Source organism: Schistocerca piceifrons, chromosome 8 (assembly GCF_021461385.2).
Source record: "Schistocerca piceifrons isolate TAMUIC-IGC-003096 chromosome 8, iqSchPice1.1, whole genome shotgun sequence".
NCBI classification, from domain to species: Eukaryota; Metazoa; Arthropoda; class Insecta; order Orthoptera; family Acrididae; genus Schistocerca; species Schistocerca piceifrons.
In genome coordinates, this window is record NC_060145.1 from 160,613,921 (window position 1) to 160,638,989 (window position 25,069).

The 25,069-nt window shown below is 40.6% G+C and overlaps 1 protein-coding gene across 1 annotated transcript; it reads right to left on the reverse strand.

Moving 5' to 3' along the window:
- Window positions 1-1,734: 1,734 nt before the first annotated feature.
- On the reverse strand, window positions 1,735-24,049 carry LOC124711887 (39S ribosomal protein L30, mitochondrial). The gene is made up of 3 exons (XM_047242131.1): window positions 23,894-24,049; window positions 11,062-11,188; window positions 1,735-2,099 (listed from the first exon to the last, which is right to left on the reverse strand). The coding sequence occupies exons 1-3, from the start codon at window positions 23,995-23,997 to the stop codon at window positions 1,812-1,814; spliced, it is 519 nt and encodes a 172-aa protein (XP_047098087.1). The 5' UTR covers window positions 23,998-24,049; the 3' UTR covers window positions 1,735-1,811.
- Window positions 24,050-25,069: the final 1,020 nt, after the last annotated feature.

Below are 25,069 nucleotides of genomic sequence, written 5' to 3' on the forward strand. Positions count from 1 at the left end.
CAGTTTAGGTGTATTCCTCACAGTTTACACTATTCATCACTTCCAATTAGTTGAACTATTAATTGTCTATTGCATTGAGTCTAAGTTCAGTTTTTTGTTGATAATAATCAAATTAAGACAATACACTTGGTTATTTTCCTAACCTGAATTACTTCAAAGATATTTTCAAAGTTGCTGATTTACCTCTTTCGGTTTTTAATCATTTCTAACAGATTGCAAATCTTCAAAATGTAACAAACAATCTCATGTCGCCTACCAATATTACGTATGAGCGCACAAGTTCAGTTACAACACGACAAGGCAAGCGCCAGAAGCACAGTAACAATGTACAACTTTAGCTTCTGTATTTCGCAGTGCCCTCAAAGAGTACTCAAAAGGAGTATTCTATGAGGTCACTTGTTATACTTCGTGATCTAAAAGTCTACTACTTTGTGATCTACTATTATTTCATCTTGGAACTAATGGATTCTATTTCTTTATTCTTTTTCAAAACATTAAGTTACTTTGCTACCAAGATTCCTTTCTATTTCTTTTTATATTACTTTCTTTTTAGTCTACTTGCTACTAGTCATGCAATATTAGTACAGAGGGACTTTGTTTTTCTTTCTATGAAATTTGGATCTTGGGCTTGGGGCTTGTATTGAGGTGTGAGGATTAGATTTATAGTTTTCATTTTTGTGTCCAAAGGGTAGCGGCATTAGAGAGAGAGAGAGAGAGAGAGAGAGAGAGAGAGAGAGAGAGAGAGAGAGAGTGTGTGTGTGTGTGTGTGTGTGTGTGTGTGTGTGTGTGTGGGCGCGCGCGCGCGCGCGATCACGTGTGCCCGCAGAATTTAGTCTGAAAGCTAGCAAGTTTTCTTCACTTTCAAAGTGACATAGGGTGAATGCAAACTCCAAAAAATTGTTGTAGGTTGTACAGGGATATATTCTGATTACTTTGAATTATGTGTCCAGTGGTTTCCAGTGACTCATTACATACAAATACTGTAATTATGATATATACTGATTATTGCTCAATTACCTTCGTTTCTGTCAAAACATCTTCACAACAGTGAAAGTCTGTAACGTGCAATCATTAAAATATACACCAAAGAGTAATGAAACAATCCTCACAGAGGTGCGTAAAAAGTATTGTGATGCGGTTGCAAACACTGTGGGAGCAGCTCTTTATAAAGTCATTGTGCTTTTTCTCCATGCATTCAGTGAACCCACACACAATGTGTGTATCGGCCAACTCTTTACTGGTAAATCTATCCATACTGCCGCATATCACTGTTAACATACAACAAACACTGTCAGAAAAATAAATCAAAGACAGGAATATTGGGATACAATAGTATAAATGGGGGTAAGAAATCACATCATATACAATTACTAAACGAGGCACAGGAGAACAAGAGTCCCTTATGCCAAAATACTCAAAAATATCCCATACAACAACCTTCAAAATTTTGTTGGTTGAGTTTAGGTTCACCCTTTTTGAGTGTTCTCTCATTTCAGTTCTACACCTGATAATTGTGTCAATGCAAAACAAAGAAAGCTCATGGACCCCACCCTTTAAATCAAAGATGATAGAATACCAATTGTTTGGATTCATTGGGTTGACAATGGCAGTGAAAACCAGGGAAGTGCAAAAATGTAATTCCTTACACCAAAACTGTAATTTAGTTGCCATATTGTATATAAAAGCTTGACATATCATAGACTTCAGAAATCAGGAAAGAATAAATCACAATGACTGCCAAAGTTGACATAAGCTGTTTATTACAATTAATAATTACTTAAAAGTATAATACAACAATAAACAATCACAGGTCACCAAGGATTCAGCCATTTAAGCCGTAAGTGTTTCCGCAAGGTTTCTCCATCAAGTCTGTCCTTCTTACTCTGAAAAACCTCAAGTGCTGTTTCCTGTTCTTGTGGCACTTTCAGCTTCGGTGTAACTACGAATTCACCATTTTCCTTAAGGTATGTACCACTGTAGTCACCATCAGGTGGAAGACCATTTGGGCATGTAATGGGTGTTATCTTAATTAGATGTTTCACTTGCCAAAGGCGAGCGTTGTTCTCCGGTATGTTCTTCATGATAACAATATCACTCCTCTACACAGGAAACACAAAGAAGGAAAAATTACTACAAGAATTATGACACAGGAAACTTGAAGACACATACTTTGCTTTTCACAACAGAACTGCATGAAAATTAATTTAGGAATAAAGAAATGACCAACACAAATTACTCAAAATATCTATGGGATGTATGCCTGAAGAGAACATTGAATGCAATGAATATATGACTACAAAATTATAGCTTATACAGTAACTGCACACTCTGTCAATTTAGAAATTGTAAAGTACTTACTCATAGCAAGAAGTCCAATGAATCATAAATATGCAAGTGGAATGGAATTTGTTGTTACTACAATTTCACAATTACTATCTTGCTATTTACATCATTCATATTAAAAGTTTAAATGATAAATTTCATACAGTGAGCTAAATGTCTCTGTCAAAAAATCCCAAATATGTATAGAGCTTTTCTTTCCCATTTGTTGTACTTCTTACCCAATCTTCTTTTTAACAGTTTTATTGATTATGTCCCAATATATCATTAGTTTAAGTATTTCTTCAATCCTGATCTGCATAATTTTTTCCCAACTTTCTGTGATTTCCATGTCGTTTTATTGTTTTTTTTTCCTTCATTTACTCTACTGTCACGTCATTCTCTCTCACCCAATAAAAAAATGAGTCTTTTAGTGTGTGGTGGTGCAACAAGGCTGTAAAAGCAAATAATAATAAAGAGATTTAATTTCAAGTGTGTAATCTGTTCTACAATGCATGATAAGTGTGGGTGTTGTCGTAGAACAGTCAAAGAGGGAGTGGTATGTGTAGACTGTGGATTGGAACTTAACTTGGGAGGCTGTAGTGGGGAACTGAATGAGGAACTCAGCGAGGCTCTTCCCTGGAACCATAGGCTATGCAAAAAAAGACAAGAGAAGCGCTGAACAGGAGGCAAAGATTTGTGTCCTTCAGGTTGAATTACAACACATGAAAGTTGAACTAGATAGATTGATGGGCTATCTAGTTCAAATTTCGCGAGCTCCAATTCAACCTGAAGGACACAAATCTTTGCTTCCTGCTCAACTACATAGATTGAAGGGTACAAAATCAAATAGTGGCAATAATTTAATAATTAATAACAAAATAGGAATACAAGTACGCTACTATGAACAGCATAGCGAATGCATTATTGTAGCCAAGTTAGTCACAAAGCCCACTTCCACTACAGCAATACATGTTTATATGCCAACTAGCTCTGCAGATGAAGAAGATACTGAAGAAATGTACGATCAGATAAAAGAAATTGTGCAGATAGTTAAGCGAGATGAAAATGTAATAGTCACGGGGTGCTGGCAATCGAAAGTAGCAAAAGGAAGAGAAGGAAAAATAGTAGGGGAATATGGACTGGGGGAAAAGAACGAAGGAGGAAGCCGCCTTGTAGAATTTTGCGCAGAGCATAATTTATTCATAGCTAACAATTTGTTTGAGAATCATGAAAGAAGGTTGTATACGTGGATGAGACTTGGAGACATTGGAAGGTTTCAGATTGATTACGTTATGGTAAGACAGAGAGATTTCGGAACCATGTTATAAATTGTATGACATTTGCAGGGGCAAATGTGGACTCTGACCACAATTTATTGGTTATGAACAGCAGATTAAAACTGAAGAAACTGCAAAGAGGCAGGAATTCAGGGAGACGGGACTTGGATAAATTGAAAGAACCATAGGTTCCACAGAGTTTGAGAGGGAGCATTTGGGAACGACTGACAAGAACAGGGGAAAGGAATACAGTAGAAGAAGAGTGGGTAGCTTTGAGAGATGAAATAGTGAAGGCAGCAGATGATCAAGTAGGTATAAAGACGAGACCAAGTAGAAGTCCTTGGGTAACACAATAGATATTAAATTTAATCGATGAAAGGAGAAAAATACACTACTGGCCATTAAAATTGCTACACCACGAAGATGACATGCTACAGACGTGAAATTTAACCGACGGGGAGATGATGCTGTGACATGCAAATGATTAGCTTTTCAGAGCATTCACACAAGGTTGGCGCCAGTGGCGACACCTACAACGTGCTGACATGAGGAAAGTTTCCAACCGATTTCTCATACACAAACAACAGTTGACCGGCGTTGCCTGGTGAAACATTGTTGTGATGCCTCCTGTAAAGAGGAGAAATGCATACCATCATGTTTCCGACTTTGATAAAGGTTGGATTGTAGCCTATCACGATTGCGGTTTATCGTATCACGACATGGCTGCTCACATTGGTCAAGATCCAATGACTGTTAGCAGAACATGGAATCAGTGGGTTCAGGAGGGTAATACGGAACACCGTGCTGGATCCCAATGGCCACATATCACTAGTAGTCCAGACGACAGGCATCTTATGTGCATGGCTGTAATGGATCCTGCAGGCACGTCTCGATCCCTCAGTCAACGGATGGGGACATTTGCAAGACAACAACCATCTGTACGAACAGTTTGATGACATTTGCAGCAGCATGGACTATCAGCTCGGAGACCATGGCTGCGGTTACCCTGGACGCTGCATCACAGACACAGCACCTGCGATGGTCTACTCAACGAGGAACCTGGGTGTACGAATGGCAAAACGTCATTTTTTCGGATAAATCCAGGTTCTGTTTACGGCATCATGATGGTCGCATCCGTGTTTGGCGACATCGCGGTTAACGCACATTGGAAACGTGTATTCGTCATCGCCATATTGGCATATCACTCGGCGTAATGGTATGGGGTGCCATTGGTTACATGCCTCGGTCACCTCTTGTTTGCATTGACGGCACTTTGAACAGTGGACATTACATTTCAGATGTGTTATGACAAGTGGCTCTACCCTTCATTCGATCCCTGCGAAACCCTACCTTTCAGCAGGATAACGCACGACTGCATGTTGCAGGTCCTGTACGGGCCTTTCTGGATACAGAAAATGTTCGACTGCTGCCCTGGCCAGCACATTCTCCAGATCTCTCTGGTCAATGGTGGCCGAGCAACTGGCTCGTCACAATACACCATTCACTACTCTTGATGAACTGAGCTATCATGTTGAAGCTGCATGGGCAGCTGTACCAGTACACACCATCCAAGCTCTGTTTGACTCAATGCCCAGGCGCATCAAGGCCATTATTATGGCCAGAAGTGGTTGTTCTGGGTACTGATTTCTCAGGATCTATGCACCCAAATTGCGTGAAAATGTAATACATGTCAGTTCTAGTAACATATATTTGTCCAATGAATACCCATTTATCATCTGCATTTCTTCTTGGTGTAGCAATTTTAATGGCCAGTAGTGGATAAAAATGCAATTAATGAATCAGGTGAAAGGGAATACGAACGTCTAAAAAATGAAATCAACAGGAAGTGCAAAATGGCTAAGCAGGAATGGTTAGAGGACAAATGTAAGGTTGTAGAAGCATATATCACTAGGGGTAAGACAGATGCTGCCTACAGGAAAATTAGAGAGACCTTTGGAGATAAGAGAACCACCTGTATGAACATCAAGAGCTCAGATGGAAAACCAGTCCTATGCAAAGAAGGGAAAGCAGAAAGATTGAAGTTTACAGAGAGTCTACAAACAGAAGATGTACTTGAGAACAATATTATAGAAATGGAAGAGGACGAAGATGAAGATGAGAAGGGAGATATAATACTGTGTGAAGAATTTGACAAAGGTATTTTTGAAAAATTGAAGCTAGGCTCCAGGAATAGACAACATTCCATTAGTGCTACTGATAGCCTTGGGAGAGGCAGCCATGACAAAACTCTTCCATCTGGTGAGCAAGATATATGAAACAGGTGAAATACTTTCAGACTTCAAGAAGAATATAATAATTCTAATTCCAAAGAAAGCAGGTGCTGACACATGTGAAAATTACCAAACTATCAGTTTAATAAGTCACAGCAGCAAAATACTAACATGAATCCTTTACAGAAGAATGGAAAAACTGGTAGAAGCTGACCTCAGAGAAGATCAGTTTGGATTCTGGAGAAATGTAGGAACACACGAGGCAATACTAACCCCATGACTTCTCATAGAAGATAGGTTAAGGAAAGACAAACCTACATTTATATCATCTGTAAACTTAGAGAAAGCTTATGTTGACTGGAATTCTCTCTTTAAAATTCTAAAGGTGGCAGGGGTAAAATACAGGGAGCAGAAGGCTATTTATATTGTACAGAAACCAGATGGCAGTTATAAGTGTCAAGGGGCACGAACGGAAAACAGAGGTTGAGAAGGGAGGGAGACAGGATTGTAGCCTATCCCTGGTGTTATTCAATCTGTAGATAGAGCAAACAGTAAAGGAAACAAAAGAAAAATTTGGAGTAGGAATAAAGTTCAGGCAGAACAAATAAAAACTTTGAGGGTTGCTGATGACATTGTAATTCTGTCAGAGATAGCAAAGGACTTGGACGGGCAGTCGAACAGAAAGGACAGTATCTTGAAAGGAAGATATAAAATGAGGATAATGGAATGTAGTCAAACCAGGTGATGCTGAGGGAATCAAATTAAGAAATGAGACACTTAAGTAGAAGATGAATTTTGCTATCTGGGAAGCAAAATAAGTGATGATGGTAATTTTAGGAGGATATAAAATGCAGACTGGCAATGGCAAGAAAAACATTTCTGAAGAAGAGAAATTTGTTAACAGAGAGTATAGATTTAAGTGTCAGGAAGTCGTGTCTGGAAGTACTTGTATGAAGTATAGCCATGTATGGAAGTGAAACATGGACAGTAAACAGTTTAGACAAATAGAAGCATCTGAAATGTGGTGCTACAGAAGAATGCTGAAGATTAGATGGGTAGGTCACGTAACTAATGAAGAGTTACTCACTAGAATTGGCGAGAAGAGAAATTTGTGGTATAACTTAACTAGAAGAAGGGATTGGTTGGTAGGACACATTCTGAAGCATCAAGGGACCACCAATTTAATACTGGAGGGAAGTGGGGGGGGGAGGCAAAAATTGTAGAGAGAGACAAAGATATCAATACAGTAAGCAGATTCAAAAAGATGTAGGTTGCAGTAGTTACTTGGAGATGAAGAGGCCTGCACTGGATAGAGTAACATGGAGAGCTGCACCAAACCATTCTTTGGAGTGAAGGCCACAACAACAACACAGATTGATGGGGTGGGAGTTCGGGGGTTGAAGATAATGGGAAATGGGTAACAATGACAAGCAATAGGTAAAAGGAGACAGGTCTTAAATTTCTTCAGCTGCGTTTCAGCTACTGAATTAATTTGACTTTTTGCCTGAAGTAGGTGGGGAAGAGCCTCATCCAGCTGTAGGTCACACTAGGATGCACCAGACTTCTAGTGAACAAATTAAGAGTACATCAGCACCCAAAGAGAATAGGAAGAAAAGAGTCTTGCCATTAGATAGTAATCATGGGAGGGGTGTAGGCCAGATGGTACCAGGTCACAACTATTGTGAAGCCAAGTGCTAGGCTATTGACAGAGGACGTAGGGAAATGGTGCAAATGATTTTGGAAGGTTATTGCAGTAGGTGGAGTAGGGAACAGTGTGGCTAAGAAATTACAGCATTTGAAGTGACCTGGATGAAATAGGAGTAGCAAATACACACACACACACACACACACACACACACACACACACGTGAGTTTTGTGGAGGTCCTACAGTGCAGTGACCAGCCCTGGATTAACACTGCTGTGAGCCCTGTATATATTGAGTTGAGCAGGCTGCTACTGACCAAAATGACATCTCATATGAGCACAGTGTCTGTCACTACACTTGGGAGGTGGGGATATACTTGCCATGGCCTACAACTGAGCTTTTTGCAGAAAAAGTACAGAGGGCCACCATACACAAAGCAAGATCCCTGTGGTTCCTGGTGTTGCATCAGAGAAGTACCTTTTTCTGATTGGAATCAGGATTCCCGCATCTTGTTTTGAAAGAAGTGAAAATAACATAAGAGCCCCACAAAATGCTTAAGAATGCACAGAAAATTAAGGTTAGTTTATTTCATCAATAAGGTAGCAGAGCTTCTTACCAATTCAGAAAATTTTGAAAGCACTGAAAAGTATAGTGAAGCCAGTCCTGTGTCTTTCTCAGCTCCATACCCACAGTGTTAGATACGGCACATACAAAAGATTACACTCTAGTAGTTTACCCATGCAGAACCAATATCAGAAAAGGAGGAGCTGTTACATACACTGATGGAAAACAAATTGCAACATCAAAGATTAATTAATGTATAGTACTGAAATTTCAGGAATCTAGGTTAACGTATGTTAAGTGTTTCTCATTGCAAGATCACAGGTTAATATAAGTGTGAGATACACCACTGCAAATGTGAAATGTTGGTACTTTAACAACCTGTGTAACTGCTAGAATGCTGAAAGCAACCACACAAAGGTGCATGCACCATGTTGTACAGGTGCTGGATGTCAGTTTGTGGGAAGGAGTTCCATGCCTGTTGCACTTGGTTGGTCCATACATTGGACAGTTAATGTTGGTTGTGGGTGATGCTGGAGTTGTCATCCAATAATGTCCCATATGAGCTCAAATGGAACCAGATCGAGTGATCGAGCACGCTAAGTAATATATTGACACTCTCCACAGTATGTTGGGTTACAACTGCAGTATGTGGATGAGCATTCTCCTGTTGAAAAACACCCCTGAAATACTATTCATGAATGGCAGCACAATAGGTTGAATCACCCAGCAACAGCCCCATTCCTGTAGCCAGAAATGGGAGAATCTACTATTTAAATGTGACTCAACTGTGCATGCGCATGAGCCCATTTGTAACTGCTAAAACAAATCTCATGTAAACAGTCGTGGCTTCACGCTCATCGGAGGTAATTTGTTGTTAGGAAGCATTGCATAGTCTTCCTAAAGCCTTTGACACATTTTGCAGTTGGCAGACGCTTGCATGATCACTGTGTGTCGTTGCTGTATATATTTTCAATTTCAGTTACTTCCATTTTTTCTCTCGTTTATGTTTTACTGTTGAAGTATTATTCTGCTGTAGCGGGATACAGTAATATCCTTTGTTAGAGTATTGGTTCTTACCAGTCAAAATTAAAAAATTTAACAGAAAACTAAAACAATGAAAAACTCCCTGAATTCTAAAAATTTCCCAGGTTCCTCCCGGATGAAAAAATTCCCAGGCTTTTCCCAGATCTCCTGGTTGTCCCAGGTCATATACACCCTGATTAATTAAAAAAGTCCAGATGCTGTACGATGGTTGTGAGAGCAGTGGACAAGTAGGAGGTGAAAGATCAAAATTGTTTAAGACAACGAGAGGTGTTCAGCAAGGCAGTTTGCTCTCCCCTTTACTCTACATTACACTTATGGACACAATAATGAAAGAAATCAAGGAAGAAGAAAATTAAGATCTGAACGCTTTTGTTTTTACTGATGACATTGCCATTTGGGGAGAGATGGAAATGGAGGTTCAGAGGAGACTAGACTACTGGAACACAAAATTTAAAAAATTCAAGTTAACTGTGAGTAGGAAAAAGACAGTGGCAATGAAGATGAGCAGGACAGCCACACCTTGTTACATCATACTGGAGGGGGAGAAGGTTGAATGTGTGAAAATCTTCAATTATCTGGGTAGCATCATATCACGCGATGGAAGTTCCAAACTAAAAGTCTTAAACAGAATAACAAAAGGATCTAGCTTTTTCCACCACATACAAAATCTAATCTGGGACAAGGAAGTCCTTCAAACAGCCAAACAGACCATGCATAATACTTATCTCCTGCCAATCATGATGTATAGTCTAGAGGTGTGTCATAAGAGAGAAGAGAGTCAAATACAAGCATGTGAAATGAAGTTCCTTAGGTCAGAGCTCGACAAAAAACTAGGAGAGAGAGAGTCAGGGATGATTATGTAAGGAGAGACCTGCAGGTGACACTGACTACAGAGGAGAGAATGAGTGCTTTGAGACTGAAGTGGTTAGGTCATGTGAAGCGAATGCACCTAATTCTAACTCCACGCCAGTATTTGGAGCTGAAGGTACCAGGAAGAAGACCAAGTGGGTGGCCTAGAAAGAGATGGACAGACCAGGTTAAGGAAGATCTCAAGAGGAGAGGAGTAACATGAGATTTAGTGGAGAGGGAAAAGCTATACCAGGACAGAAACCAAATGAGGCATATCGTTCACAAAGTTCCTATCCGGCTCGCTGGAAGTAAGTCCTGATGATGGCGATATTTTAGGAGAATAACAGTTTATTGTGTTCAGTAGCAGCATTGTTAATTAATTGTATCACTGTTAAGTTGTCGTTAGCGTCGACAACTTCCAGCCACTTCAAAAACACTTGTTGCTGCTAATATCAATTCCTTCACACCACATAACTGTTAGATTTTCACATCATTTTACACACTGCATGGCTGATCAAAGTCTTCATATATTTCTCTCTATGATCATCTTCTGTTTGTGTCGTAGGCATTGTTTCCTTACATCACTGTTAATCAAAGCATGTCTTCCTCTGTCTTCCATTTTTATTGTTTCCTCTCGTTCTTCCAGCTAATGTAAAATACTTGTCTTTTATCACAGCATGTGGTATAATAAAAATAACACATTAGAAGATGGAATTCAATTAGACCAAAACATCTGCAACCTTTCATAAATGTATTCATAATGTCGGTGGTTGGGAATTCAATCAATCCTCAGTGGGTTTTAAAATTCTTTTCTACTATTTATCACTTCTTTCAGCTCCAACAACAATTTATACATTTGAAAAACGTGCTAATGCACTGTGGATTAAATTCTATCTTGAACTATACATCATCCTGTAGCTGGCTGGTGAAGTCAGTGTGAATGGGAAGGGCATACCACTTCAAATAGGGCCATGCACAGTAAAGCACTGAGGTGTTCATACTTACATTTGGTCTGAAGACAGCTTTAGTTAGTTTCATTCAAATGCATTTTAATGAAAAATTGTAAAAATAAAATTAAAGGCTGCTGCTCTTATAGTCACTACACACAAACGACATGTTTATACAAACCTTTCCAGCCAGACCAATTTCTTTCATCATATTTTTCTCCCAGTAAGGGCGGCCTTTGAGAGCTTTCACACGTTGCACCATAAAAAGTTTTGATGGTTCATAAGGTGGGTCCTTGAAGTCTGGAAACCTGTAATGCAGTTGCATATGTTAAGTAATTCATTACAACCTATTATAACAGTAATTATTAGGTGAAAAATCCAAAGCACTTTTTACAGTATTTTTAGCCTTATACTATTGCATAGACAATGCTTACCATTGGCATCTGCCATGAATTGTTTGTGGCATTGTTCCTGTAAATGTGTGTAGAATTTTGTAGATTTAAAGAAAGTTTTCCACTCTTTGAGCTAAAGAAAAATCTCACAAATCTGAAAAAAAGCTAGTACTTCTAACACTTTCTTTATATTTTAGTCTGACAGAGGATCACAGGCTGATGATTTCATTCAAAAACTTATGTATGGTGATAATGCCACAGTTCTGTCATATCAAAGAATTTTAATGAGAGCAATTCATCATACTCGAAAATGCTATCAGGCTTTGACAAAAACCTTCTGAACACTTTACACAATGATTCTTGTCATCCCAATAGAAAGCACCTCTGACTTATTTAAGTCCCTGTCTCTATTTGACATCATTAAGGAGGCTTACATGTCCAGATGTTTAAACTAACTGTGTCATGTAGGTTACTGTGACTAGTGCATGTGGAGTGTATTGTCTTGTCTCCATGATGATGATGAGTAACGTCCTCTCAATGGTCAAGTAATCATAGACTGAACACTAGCTTGGACTGGAAAGAATGAGGAAAGAAATCCACAGATACTTCTCAAAGGGACCACCAAGATATTTGCCGTCACTGATTTAGGAAACCATGGAAAACCTAAATCTGGTTAGTTGCACAAAGGTTTGTTGACACTGCTGAACCTGACAACCACTGTATTGCACTGATTTGTTCCATGGAAAATACTCAAAAACCTGATACTTCCAAAAATCATAAATGTATGACAATGATTACAGAACAGTACGCAAATTGAAATATTTCAGGTTATATTCACTAAAAATCAGTTGATGAAAAATCATCTAAAATATTAATTTTTTAGTTTGCTGTGATATGGTACTCTTCATTAGTTTTAAATGGAATTGTGTATTAATAGTTTACACTATAGACAACAAACTGTGTGAAAGACTTAATTCCTGGAGTTAACCATAACATATGCCAGAACAAACTGATACTGAGTGATTTAAAATTTCCATGTTTTAATGAGAAACCATAAACTTCAATGAGATGGATGCCAGTTTTTCAGATTACAGTTTAGTAAAATAGTGATGTGAAGCTCAAAATGACTACTCTTGCTTGATTACAATGTTTAACCTTGAGTGATGTTCTGATTTTATTCAGCTAATGCAGAATAGTCAGTCCTGCAAAAGTAAGTTTTTACAAATGAAATCAGAAACTTCAACACCTTTTGATTCATAAATGGGAATTTTACACCCATATGCATATAAAACTTGTCATAAACATTCCATAAAATTTACTTTCCCCCTGAGTGTTACTAGCTGCATTTAGCAAAATGATTCACAGTTTGCACTTCTTATACCATAGTTCCTTAAAAAAAAAAAAAACCCATCCATCACAATATACAACACTGGCAGACATTAAAATTTTTTCTACGCTAACAGTGTTTTCATTATTACTGAGTTTTTTTTGTTTTGTTTTAGGGTGCAAAAACAACTAGTGCCTTACGTGTCCATGTCAAAACTATAGAACACAAAGACAAAGAGGAGTTAAAAATGACTACACGTCAATTCCAATCGACAGAAGAGAAGACAGCTAAAAAGAGGGACGAGAAGAAAGGTCTATAAAATATGCATTAGAGAAACAGACGTCCAGTACTAAAAATTAAATGGCCTTCACCATATTGCTAAAACGGATAAAAAGTAAAACACTGTCGACATCAACCATGTTGTTCACTAAAACGGCCGATAACTCAGACGGCAAACACAAACGAGTATGTAAGGAGTTAAAAAAAGGGGATTCTGTTAGGAAATGGCAGACCATTAAAAGTTAAGTGCAATACGCACAAAGAGGCGGGGAGGGGGGGGGGGGGGAGCATCACTTAACAAATGGCAATGGCTAAAAAGACATTGCCCAATACGCAACCTAGTTAAAATGATCTCATGGCAAGAGACCCGAGAGGAAGTCATCCCAGCTGCTGGGAGAGATTTAATAACCCGGAGCTTGTTCCCATGAAGGGAGGACCAGTGGTGATGCCTATGCGACGCTACCTGCAGATGGCAACACAGAGATTGCTGGATGGAATAGTGGGCTGAGGTATGAGAACTGTAGCCTGGGAAGCCAGCATCAGCAGCCTCGTTTCCTGTCAAGCCTACATGACCAGGAACCCACATGAACTGCACGGTCGCTCCATCAAGAGTGAGCAAGTGACAGCTTTCCTGGACCTGTAGCACTAAGGGATGGATGGTGTACAGCACACAGATGCCTTGAAGGACACAGAGATAGTCTGAGGAGATGACACAATTGAAAACCCTATGTCACCAGATGTAGTACATGGCCTGATACAGGGCGAAGAGCTCTGCTGTTCCATAAGCCAATACCGAAAACTGTCAGTGCCAATGACAAAGGCACACTTGACACGACGCTCAGTCTGAGAGCCATCAGTGCATACAAAGGTACAATCGTGAAGTTCCATGCGAAGGCCGTGAAACTGAAGGCTATAGAGTAAGGCTGGAATAGTGTACCTAAGAAGTAAAAGAAGGCCAAGGTGAACATGGGCTGCCGCACAAAGTCAAGGTGGTGAAGGTTTTACACCCATCGGGAAGGTTGCAGATAGCATGAAGTTAAGCTGCTGGAGCAAGAGCCGAAAGCAAACTCCAGGAGGTAACAGAGAGGAGGGACGCGCCCCACACTGGTGATCAAAGGAAGTATTGAAGGAGGCATAGGACAGGTGGCCATGCACGGCACACAAACGGCATGCATATCTGCTGAGAAGAAAGTCATAATGGTAGGGCAAAGGTAGTTCAGCAGCTTCTGCATACAGACTCTCAACGAGGCTAGTGTAAAAGGTGCCAGTGGCCAAATGGAAGCCACAATGGCGGGTAGTATTGAGACAGTGTAAGAGGGACGGACATGCAGATGCATAAAGGAAACACCCATAGTCTAGTTTCGAATGGACAAGTGACCGGTACAAATGGAGGTGGGTGGTTCGATCTGCTCCCCAGGAAGTACCACTGAGGACATAAAGGACACTGAGCGACCATGTACAGCAGACTGCTAGGTAAGTCAAGTGGGAAGACCAAAAAAGTTTCCTATCGAGCATAAGCCCCAGGAATTTCGTGGTTTCAATGAATGGAAGAGCAACAGGTCCAAGATGTAAGTACAGTGGAAGAAACCAACTGTGCCACCAGAAATTCAAACAAACGGTTACGTCAGCAGAGAAACAAAAGGCACTGTCAATGCTCCATGAGTACAGACGATTGAGATGCCGCTCAATGAGACAGGTCCGTTGCAAAATCATCAACACAAAGGGAGACTGATATGCCCAGCAGGAGACAGGCCATTACAGGTTTAATGGCAACAGCAAAGAGGACGACACTAAGGATGGAACCCTGAGGCACAGCATTTTCCTGAATGAAGGTGTCCAACAAAGCAAAACCCAGATGTATCTTGAAAACTTGATCTTTTAAAAATTCCTGAAGGAAACTAGGGAGGCTGTGATGGAAGTCCCACATTTAGAGAGTATGGAGGATACTAGTCCTCCAGCAGGTGTAATAGGCTTTCTCCAAATTGAAAAAACACGGTCACAGTCTGGGATTTCCACAGAAAACCAACCACAACATGGGTGGACAAAGTGATGAGATGGTCAATTGCAGAATGGTGCACTCGAAACCCACACTGTGCAGTGGTTAGTAAATTGTGAGACTCAAGCAACCACAACAGCTGGGCATGAATCATATGTTCCATCACCTTGCAAACACAGCTGGTGAGAGCAATGGGGCGGTAGCTAGAAAGAAGGTGTTTGTCCTTACCAGGCTTAGGCAAGGGTACGACAGAGGCTTCACGCCAGAATCTGGGAAATGTTCCCTCTGCCCAGATGCTGCAGTACGTTTGAAGCAGAAAATGCTTGCCTTCAACAGAAAGGTGCTGCAACATCTAAATGTGAACATCATCCGGCCCTGGGACAGAAGATCAGGACGGAGTGAGAGCATGATATAGCTCCCTCACAGTAAAGGCAGCATTGTAGCACTCACGATTCTGAGAAGAAAACTTTATCACCTGAGCCTCCTCTGCTCATTTCCGATGGAGGAAGGCAGGGTGATAGTGAGAGGAGCTGGAAATCTCCGCAAAATGGTGGCCCAAGGTGTCGGAGATACCAACAGGCTCCACAATGACATTGTCTGCTACAGTCAGGGTGGAAATCGGGGAATGGATCTTGGTCCCAGGGAGCCATCGGAGGTTGGACCACATGATGGAAGAGTGAGTGGAACTGTTTAAAGAACTAGTGAATGAAATTCAGGTAGCTTTTTTGTTATCCCAAAGAACGCGATGACACCATGCACGCAACTGTTTACAACGAATGCAGTTTGCCATCGTAGGAGGATGGTTAAAAATGCGGAGAGCACATCTCCAAGCACGAACTGCATTGTGGCACACCTCAGAACACAAAGGGACCAACAATACACAGTGTGGTAAAGAGGAAGTGTGAGGAATGGAACGTTCTGCAGCGGTAAGGGTAACATTTGTAAGCTATTCTACCTGGTCATCGCAACTGGGGAAATGTTGTTCGTCGAAGGTTGCCAAGGAGGAGTAAAGCCTCCAGTTGGCCTTAATAAGCTGCCATTTGGGCGTGCACGTAGGTGGGGTAGGAGGCAGAAAATGGACAGCACATGGGAGATGGTCACTCGAGTATGTGTCAGAGAGAATGGACCACCCGAGACGATGGGCATGTTGGGCAGTGCGGAAGTACAGGTCCAAATAAGAATAGGTGTGCGTAGAGTCTGAAAGGAATGTGGGTGCTCCTGTGTTAAAGCAGAAGAGGTTAAGTTGATTGAGAAGGTCAGTCCAGTAGGCACCTCCCGGACAGGTTCTGGGAGAGCCCCAAAGGAGACAGTGTGCATTAAAGTCACCAAGCAGCAGAATGGGGTGGGGTAGCTGTCCAACAAGTTGGAGGAAGTTTGCCCTGGTGACATCGTACGGCAGGGGGATGTAAATGGTACAAAGGTAAAATGTCAAGTGAGGAAGGAAAAGGCAAACTGCAACAGCTTGAAGGTGGGTAGTCAGGGAGATGGGGTGACTATGAAGGTCACCCTGTATGAGCAGCATGACTCCCCCATGAGATGGAATGCCTTCCTCAAGGGAGGAAGTTCAAAATGGACAGGGAAGAAATGCAAGAGCTCAAAGTGGTCATGAGGACACAATTTTGTTTCCTGAAGGCAGACAACAAGTGGACGCTGCAATTCTAGGAGCAGCCATAATTCCTCTTTGTTGGATTGATGACTGCAAACGTTCCACTGGAAGAGAGAGACAATGAGAAAAATATGAAGGGGTGTTACCTCAGTGTCTGCCAAGTGCCAGCTTTCCAAGACTGGCTGCTATAGGGCACAGAGGAAGGAGGATCTTGCTCCATGAGGTCTACAGAGATGTCGGCATTCTCCTTCAGCAGGCTGCGGAGTCCAGAGCAGAAAAATGGTTGGCGGTGCATACCGGAGACATGGAGGTCGACCGGGCGAGGGTATCACATGGTGACACCATCAAAGAGGATATCCAAGTCAGCGAAGGAGAAGACTGTTTGCCTTTGTTTGACTTCTTAGAGCCTTTCCGGTTGGTAGAGGAAGAATGGTTGGTTGGCTGGAGGGACATAGGAAGTCTTCACGGGAGTATTCCTTCTGTCCTTTCTGGCCTGCCGGTAGTGTAGCTGGTGACTTCACCCCGTGAGGCGAAAGTCTGGTATTTTGTTGCACAGTTGGAGGAGGAAACAGGGACACTACAACATTGGAGGGTGATTGCACAATCTTGGTGCTAAATTTCAGGTCAAATGTCTGCATGGCCACGTTCTTTGTGGAGGGAGATATAGCAAGAACAGTACTGTTGGTATCAGATGGTAGAACGCAGGGTTTTTGACTAGCAAACAGCTTGTGAGTGACCAGCTAAGGCACGAACAGGATAGCCATGGAGGAGCAAAGCTGCAAGCAGTTGTACTTGAGAATCAAAAGTAGTCTCCTGGACAGCCTGCTCATCAAGATACATGGGACAATCACAGGAGGAAGTGGCATAGTCACCATTGCAGTTGGGAGAAGGAGGCCTTGTGAGTATCCCTACCACATGTTACACATTTGGTTGGGTGTTGACAGGACTCTCGAGTGTGGTTGGGAGCAGCACATTGGGTATGGAATATACAGCCTGACTGTGATAACTTCAAAACCTGCTTTGATCTTTGACGGAAGAACCACTTAATTCATAAGTGAGAAAGAGAGTGCTTGGGGGCACTAAGGATGCACCTACTTTTTTCATCACCCGATGGACTGCTATGACACCCTGACCAGAGACATACGTTTGGATTTCTGCATGTCAGACCATCGAGCAGCTGAAGTGTAAATAACACCACGGGAAGAATTCAGGATTTGATGGCCCTCAACACGAACAGGATGGCCATGGAGGAGTGAAGCTGCAAGCAGTTGTACTCGAGAATCAAAAGTAGTCTCCAAAAGCAAAGTGCCATTGCGTAAATGAGAGAAGGATTTCACAGGGCTAGCAATTGAATCAACACCTTTCTGAATAATTAACGGATTTACCACAGCGAAGAACTGACCGTCTTCAGTACATGAAACCATGAGGAACTGTGGTGCAGCTGGGAGGCTCTTTGAATCATTAGCCTCATTCCGTTTACGTTTCGTAGCCACTGACTTTGAGGATGATTGGCTCATTGCGAGAAAATTTGATATAAGTTTTGCCATGTGAAAGCACATGCATGATTTATGCAAACAGGAACCTACTGCCCTAAAAATGTGCATCTGTTTGTTTATTCACAGTATACCACAAGATCTGCAATCTCAGTAAGATATGCATCATCCTGTCCCTCCTACATCATATTAGAATGGTTTGAGAAACACTTGGTGGGCATGAGTGTGTGCTCATCTGATACTTCCCGGACAGTTAACTTCATTGCTATTAACTATATCTGAGGGACACTTGCATTAGACATGGATGCCATAAACCAAGTTATGATCTATCTCTGAGAGTTGTTAGTGGCTGATGAGCTGTCATGAATCAGGACAATATTAGCAGTGTCTAACACACACTGTCATTAAGGCAGAGTCTGACAGACATAATTAGGTATGTGTCTAAATCAACCAATCATCAGTGTATATTGATGATTAATTTTTGCACACCATTTAACTAATATAAAAACTTTTATTACAGTGAAATAAGACTTTGGAATCAATACAATAAACCAAAATGTGACTAAAAATTAAATACCGATTGCATACTTTTACTTGCCACAAGCAAAGGATGTCAGAAGGGAAAGCTTGTGATCAGCTCATAGCACATCGGCTGCTATAAGTAGCCAAGCTTCCTCCCGGAACAGCCAGCTTATAGTTAAAAAAAAAAAAAAAAAAAAAAAATTTAATGGTTTAATTTGTAGCAGAAGTGATGTGAAAGTTGATAATGATCCAGTAGAAGGTTCAGGTACAGCCCCTTCACTCATTTTTGTAAATAAATTATCAACAGTCACTAGACATGGATCAACACTCTATTTACACTGGCTACTTATGGGTGTTGTTGTTGTTGTGGTCTTCAGTCCTGAGACCGGTTTGATGCAGCTCTCCATGCTACTCTATCCTGTGCAAGCTTTTTCATCTCCCAGTACCTACTGCAACCTACATCCTTCTGAATCTGCTTAGTGTATTCATCTCTTGGTCTCCCTCTACGATTTTTACCCTCCACGCTGCCCTCCAATACTAAATTGGTGATCCCTTGATGCCTCAGAACATGTCCTACCAACCGATCCCGTCTTCTGGTCAAGTTGTGCCACAAACTTCTCTTCTCCCCAATCCTGTTCAATACTTCGTCATTAGTTACGTGATCTACCCATCTAATCTTCAGCATTCTTCTCTAGCACCACATTTCGAAAGCTTCTATTCTCTTTTTGTCCAAACTATTTATCGTCCATGTTTCACTTCCATACATGGCTACACTCCATACAAATACTTTCAGAAATGACTTCCTGACACTTAAATCTATACTCGATGTTAACAAATTTCTCTTTCTTCAGAAACGCTTTCCTTGCCATTGCCAGTCTACATTTTATATCCTCTCTACTTCGACCATCATCAGTTATTTTGCTCCCCAAATAGCAAAACTCCTTTACTACTTTAAGTCTCTCATTTCCTAATCTAATTCCCTCAGCATCACCCGACTTAATTAGACTACATTCCATTATCCTTGTTTTGCTTTAGTTGATGTTCATCTTATATCCTCCTTTCAAGACACTGTCCATTCCATTCAACTGCACTTCCAAGTCCTTTGCTGTCTCTGACAGAATTACAATGTCATCGGCGAACCTCAAAGTTTTTATTTCTTCTCCATGAATTTTAATACCTACTCCGAATTTTTCTTTTGTTTCCTTTACTGCTTGCTCAATATACAGATTGAACAACATCAGGGAGAGGCTACAACCCTGTCTTACTCCCTTCCCAACCACTGCTTCCCTTTCACGTCCCTCGACTCTTATAACTGCCATCTGGTTTCTGTACAAATTGTAAATAGCCTTTCGCTCCCTGTATTTTACCCCTGCCACCTTTAGAATTTGAAAGAGAGTATTCCAGTCAACATTGTCAAAAGCTTTCTCTAAGTCTACAAATGCTAGAAATGTAGGTTTGCCTTTCCTTAATCTTTCTTCTAAGATAAGTCGTAAGGTCAGTATTGCCTCACGTGTTCCAGTGTTTCTACGGAATCCAAACTGATCTTCCCCGAGGTTGGCTTCTACTAGTTTTTCCATTCGTCTGTAAAGAATTCGTGTTAGTATTTTGCAGCTGTGACTTATTAAACTGATAGTTCGGTAATTTTCACATCTGTCAACACCTGCTTTCTTTGGGATTGGAATTATTATATTCTTCTTGAAGTCTGAGGGTATTTCGCCTGTTTCATACATCTTGCTCACCAGATGGTAGAGTTTTGTCAGGACTGGCTCTCCCAAGGTCGTCAGTAGTTCCAATGGAATGTTGTCTACTCCGGGGGCCTTGTTTAGACTCAGGTCTTTCAGTGCACTGTCAAACTCTTCACGCAGTATCATATCTCCCATTTCATCTTCATCCTTTTCCATTTCCATAATATTGTCCTCAAGTACATCGCCCTTGTATAGATCCTCTATATACTCCTTCCATCTTTCTGCTTTCCCTTCTTTGCTTAGAACTGGGTTTCCATCTGAGCTCTTGATATTCATACAAGTCGTTCTCTTATCTCCAAAGGTCTCTTTAATTTTCCTGTAGGCAGTATCTATCTTACCCCTAGTGACATAGGCCTCTACATCCTTACATTTGTCCTCTAGCCATCCCAGCTTAGCCATTTTGCACTTCCTGTCAATCTCATTTTTGAGACGTTTGTATTCCTTTTTGCCTGCTTCATTTACTGCATTTTTATATTTTCTCCTTTCATCAATTAAATTCAATATTTCTTCTGTTACCCAAGGATTTCTACTAGCCCTCGTCTTTTTACCTACTTGATCCTCTGCTGCCTTCGCTACTTCATCCCTCAAAGCTACCCATTCTTCTTCTACTGTATTTCTTTCCCCCATTCCTGTCAATTGTTCCCTTATGCTCTCCCTGAAACTCTGTACAATCTCTGGTTCTTTCAGTTTATCCAGGTCCCATCTCCTTAAATTCCCACCTTTTTGCAGTTTCTTCAGTTTTAATCTACAGGTCATAACCAATAGATTGTGGTCAGAGTCCACATCTGCCCCTGGAAATGTCTTACAATTTAAAACCTGGTTCCTAAATCTCTGCCTTACCATTATATAATCTATCTGATACCTTTTAGTATCTCCACGGTTCTTCCATGTATACAATCTTCTTTCATGATTCTTAAACCAAGTGTTAGCTATGATTATGTTGTGCTCTGTGCAAAATTCTACCAAGCGGCTTCCTCTTTCATTTCTTAGCCCCAATCCATATTCACCTACTATGTTTCCTTCTCTCCCTTTTCCTACACTCGAATTCCAGTCACCCATGACTATTAAATTTTCGTCTCCCTTCACAATCTGAATAATTTCTTTTATTTCATCATACATTTCTTCAATTTCTTTGTCATCTGCAGAGCTAGTTGGCATATAAACTCGTACTACTGTAGTAGGTGTGGGCTTTGTATCTATCTTGGCCACAATAATGCGTTCACTATGCTGTTTGTTGTAGCTTACCTGCATTCCTATTTTCCTAGTCATTATTAAACCTACTCCTGCATTACCCCTATTTGATTTTGTGTTTATAACCCTGTAGTCACCTGACCAGAAGTCTTGTTCCTCCTGCCACCGAACTTCACTAATTCCGACTATATCTAACTTCAACCTATCCATTTCCCTTTTTAAATTTTCTAACCTACCTGCCCGATTAAGGGATCTGACATTCCACGCTCCGATCCGTAGAACGCCAGTTTTCTTTCTCCTGATAACGACATCCTCTTGAGTAGTCCCCACCCGGAGATCCGAATGGGGGACTATTTTACCTCCGGAATATTTTACCCAAGAGGACGCCATCATCATTTAATCATACAGTAAAGCTGCATGCCCTCGGGAAAAATTACGGCTGTAGTTTCCCCTTGCTTTCAGCCGTTCGCAGTACCAGCACAGCAAGGCCGTTTTGGTTATTGTTACAAGGCCAGATCAGTCAATCATCCAGACTGTTGCCCTTGCAACTACTGAAAAGGCTGCTGCCCCTCTTCAGGAACCACACGTTTGTCTGGCCTCTCAACAGATACCCCTCCGTTGTGGTTGCACCTACGGTACGGCTATCTGTATCGCTGAGGCACGCAAGCCTCCCCACCAACGGGAAGGTCCATGGTTCATGGGGGGGTATGGTATGGTTCACAAAACTGTTACAAAGCTCAGGTCGGTAATAAGCATACACATTTAGAATTGGCATGAAGATAGCCGCCTTCCACTGATCAAATACGGGCTAAAGTACAAGAGCAGTATTCCCCTTCTCCGGATCACGTGGTCGTAAGCACCCTAGAATAGTGCAGATGAATAATTATATGTAGGTTACATAGCAGGTAACAGGAATGCAATACAAATTTAAAAAGATGGAAAGTTTACAAATTTATATGTATGAAGACCTATAACACAAGTATCTAGAATCATCTGACTGTTACATTCCATCCTGGATTTTCCATTGTTTAATTAGAAGACTCTACTACATAACTTTAGGAATGATGAAGGAAAGCCAAACAGAAACACAGAGGGCACATAACATATTTTACATCTACTTACATATTCTGCAAACCACTGTACAGAACATGATAGAGGGCGCTTTGTACTAATATTAGTGACTTTGTCACTCATCAGCTCTCAACTGCGTTATCACCTTCCAACCTAACTTAGATCTCAAACTATCTCTACAGCAGATCTCAAACTATGTCTACAGCTAAGCTACAGTCTATCTTTCAGTTGGTACTGGTCAAAGCAGAACGGCATTATTGCAGCCTTCTACACATTTGCCATCTCCACTAGACATATATAGATCTAGTATAAACAGTACCTAAATCATTGTACATTTGTATGCACAGACATCTCCATTACCGATAGTTCTAGCAAACAACACTGTCTATGCCAGCACCAACAAGAATTGAATTACTTCCTGCAAATACATAACTGAAATGTTCAATACTGCTTTGCCAATTCACAACCAAACTGTCACCTATCATCTTAACCTATACGTCGCACTAAGCTATGGATCGATTTGTTACCACATGTAGGTTTTCGAATCTGCATTCGTTGACTTCACCAACTCGCAGGCAAACTGCAAGGTTCCAACCTAACCAAGTTCTCAGGCTGTGCTACTGATCGGTCTGTCAACCTAAGTCCAAAAGTAACACAGACGCAATAGAAATAATGTCATGGTTCTGTTGACTTTCTGTCTGCATGTGTACTGCATCATACGTAACATGATGATTATGTTACGAGACGAAGCTGACATCTGGTATCCGTAGGTTTGGTTCATACTGACAGCACACCTCAAAGACTATATCTATAGTTCGTGTTTTTCACTAGATCCGTTTGAAGAATAAGCATTAACTGAGGAACTTGGACATCAGATACAGTCCCCTATGTACTAAACCTTTCGCGAATGACCAGTCATTATTACCATGCCTCATACGCGAATGGAGCGGGATGAAATACTGTTACATGGTACAACGGGAATTATACTAATATATTTCCCAGTCCTTTGCAAGATGTGGATGTTGACGTACGTTACTTGTTTACACATCCCCGTCGACTCGAGAAACCAATTTTGTGCGAAACAATTAAGTAATACCACATAAAATTGTGCGATGTATCCAATTACGCAAATGGAATACGATGTAATTACAAAAAAGTGGCTCAGAACAGTTAACGTACAAACATATATATTAAAATTCTGATTTCTCTGACCGAGCAATTACGATTTCGTGTGAAATGTAATAACTCTTGAATGAATACAATAGAGCTTAAATGGATGCTAAGACACAAGTATGCAAAATCATTACTAATAGCGATATAATAATGTAACTTGCTAAGCGATCCTTTATCACGAAAATAACACAACTGTATCAGAAAATTAAAAATCATACCTTGGGTAATACGTGAATCCATGGTATTTAATGCCACCACCATCCGTTGAATAATTCCTCAAACGTCCATAGCTCCACAACCTGCTAACAAACCTTCCGAACATTCTTCGAAGTTCAAAATATAAACAACTCACAGATTACCTTTGTATTTCGGAAATACCAAGGACGTAAATACTAAGCACCATAGACTTTCCAACAACACGGGTATCACGCGAAGTTCACTTCTGCTCCATAATGGACGCATTTCTTAACAATGAATGGAATTATATTCAGGGGTAAGATATTATATACTTTTATTTTCTACCGGTCCACCGGAAAAGCATACCCTACTTCACAACAGTGATAGTACCTATCTACGCTTCAGTAACAGACAACTTTGAGTTTTATCGTTGACATTGGTTAAGATGATAACAAATACCGCATTATCTGTTGAACGGACCGTATCATTAACTGACGACTTGTAGTATAATTAATTTTTATAGTAACTAAATGCGCCATTTCATGTTTCTTCAAAATTTATGGTAAGGTCATTTGCATGGGACTTAAATAATATAGAGTAGACGATCCTGAGAAAGACTATGTGCGGGAAGGTTTTGTATAGTTGTGAAATAATCACTGCAAGTCTGGTGAAACTTGGTGTTGTTATTTTCTGCCTGTGCCGTGTATATACCCAAAACTGACTTCCTTCATTTCCTTTTGCTGCACTTTTAATGGACGTTGAGGTTCCCACCACAGCCCAGTTTTCACCGAAACCAATTCCTCAAAATTGAGACAATGGCGATGTGTTCATGCAAAGATGTAAGTATGATTTCCTCTTTCCTTTTATCATTCGTTGCAGACTTTAACGTGATATTCAACGATCTGCATGATTAGACACACTTTCTATCGCTCATAGCAGTTGCAGTATTATAAATCAGGCACCATGTAACAAATAATAACATTATGCAGATTCACATTCACACAGTGCGGGTTACTTGCAAATGTTTAAGCATCAGATAAGCTTTACAAATGCAGTTGTTAACCTCTTTCATCCAGAAGTAATTAATAGTACTCCACTTATATATATATATATATATATATATATATATATATATATATATATATATATATATATATATATATATATATATTTGCAAACTGTTATGCTTATTGGTATGCACGTCCACTTTTGTGTTA

Excerpts from the sequence above, each read along its gene's own strand:
- LOC124711887 (XM_047242131.1), bottom strand. The coding sequence starts at position 23,997 with ATGTTCGGAAGGTTTGTTAGCAGGTTGTGGAGCTATGGACGTTTGAGG. Across the intron at positions 11,189-23,893 it reads GGATTCACGTATTACCCAAG|GTTTCCAGACTTCAAGGACC; the intron begins GTATGATTTTTA and ends ACTGCATTACAG. Across the intron at positions 2,100-11,061 it reads AAATTGGTCTGGCTGGAAAG|AGGAGTGATATTGTTATCAT; the intron begins GTTTGTATAAAC and ends TTTCCTGTGTAG.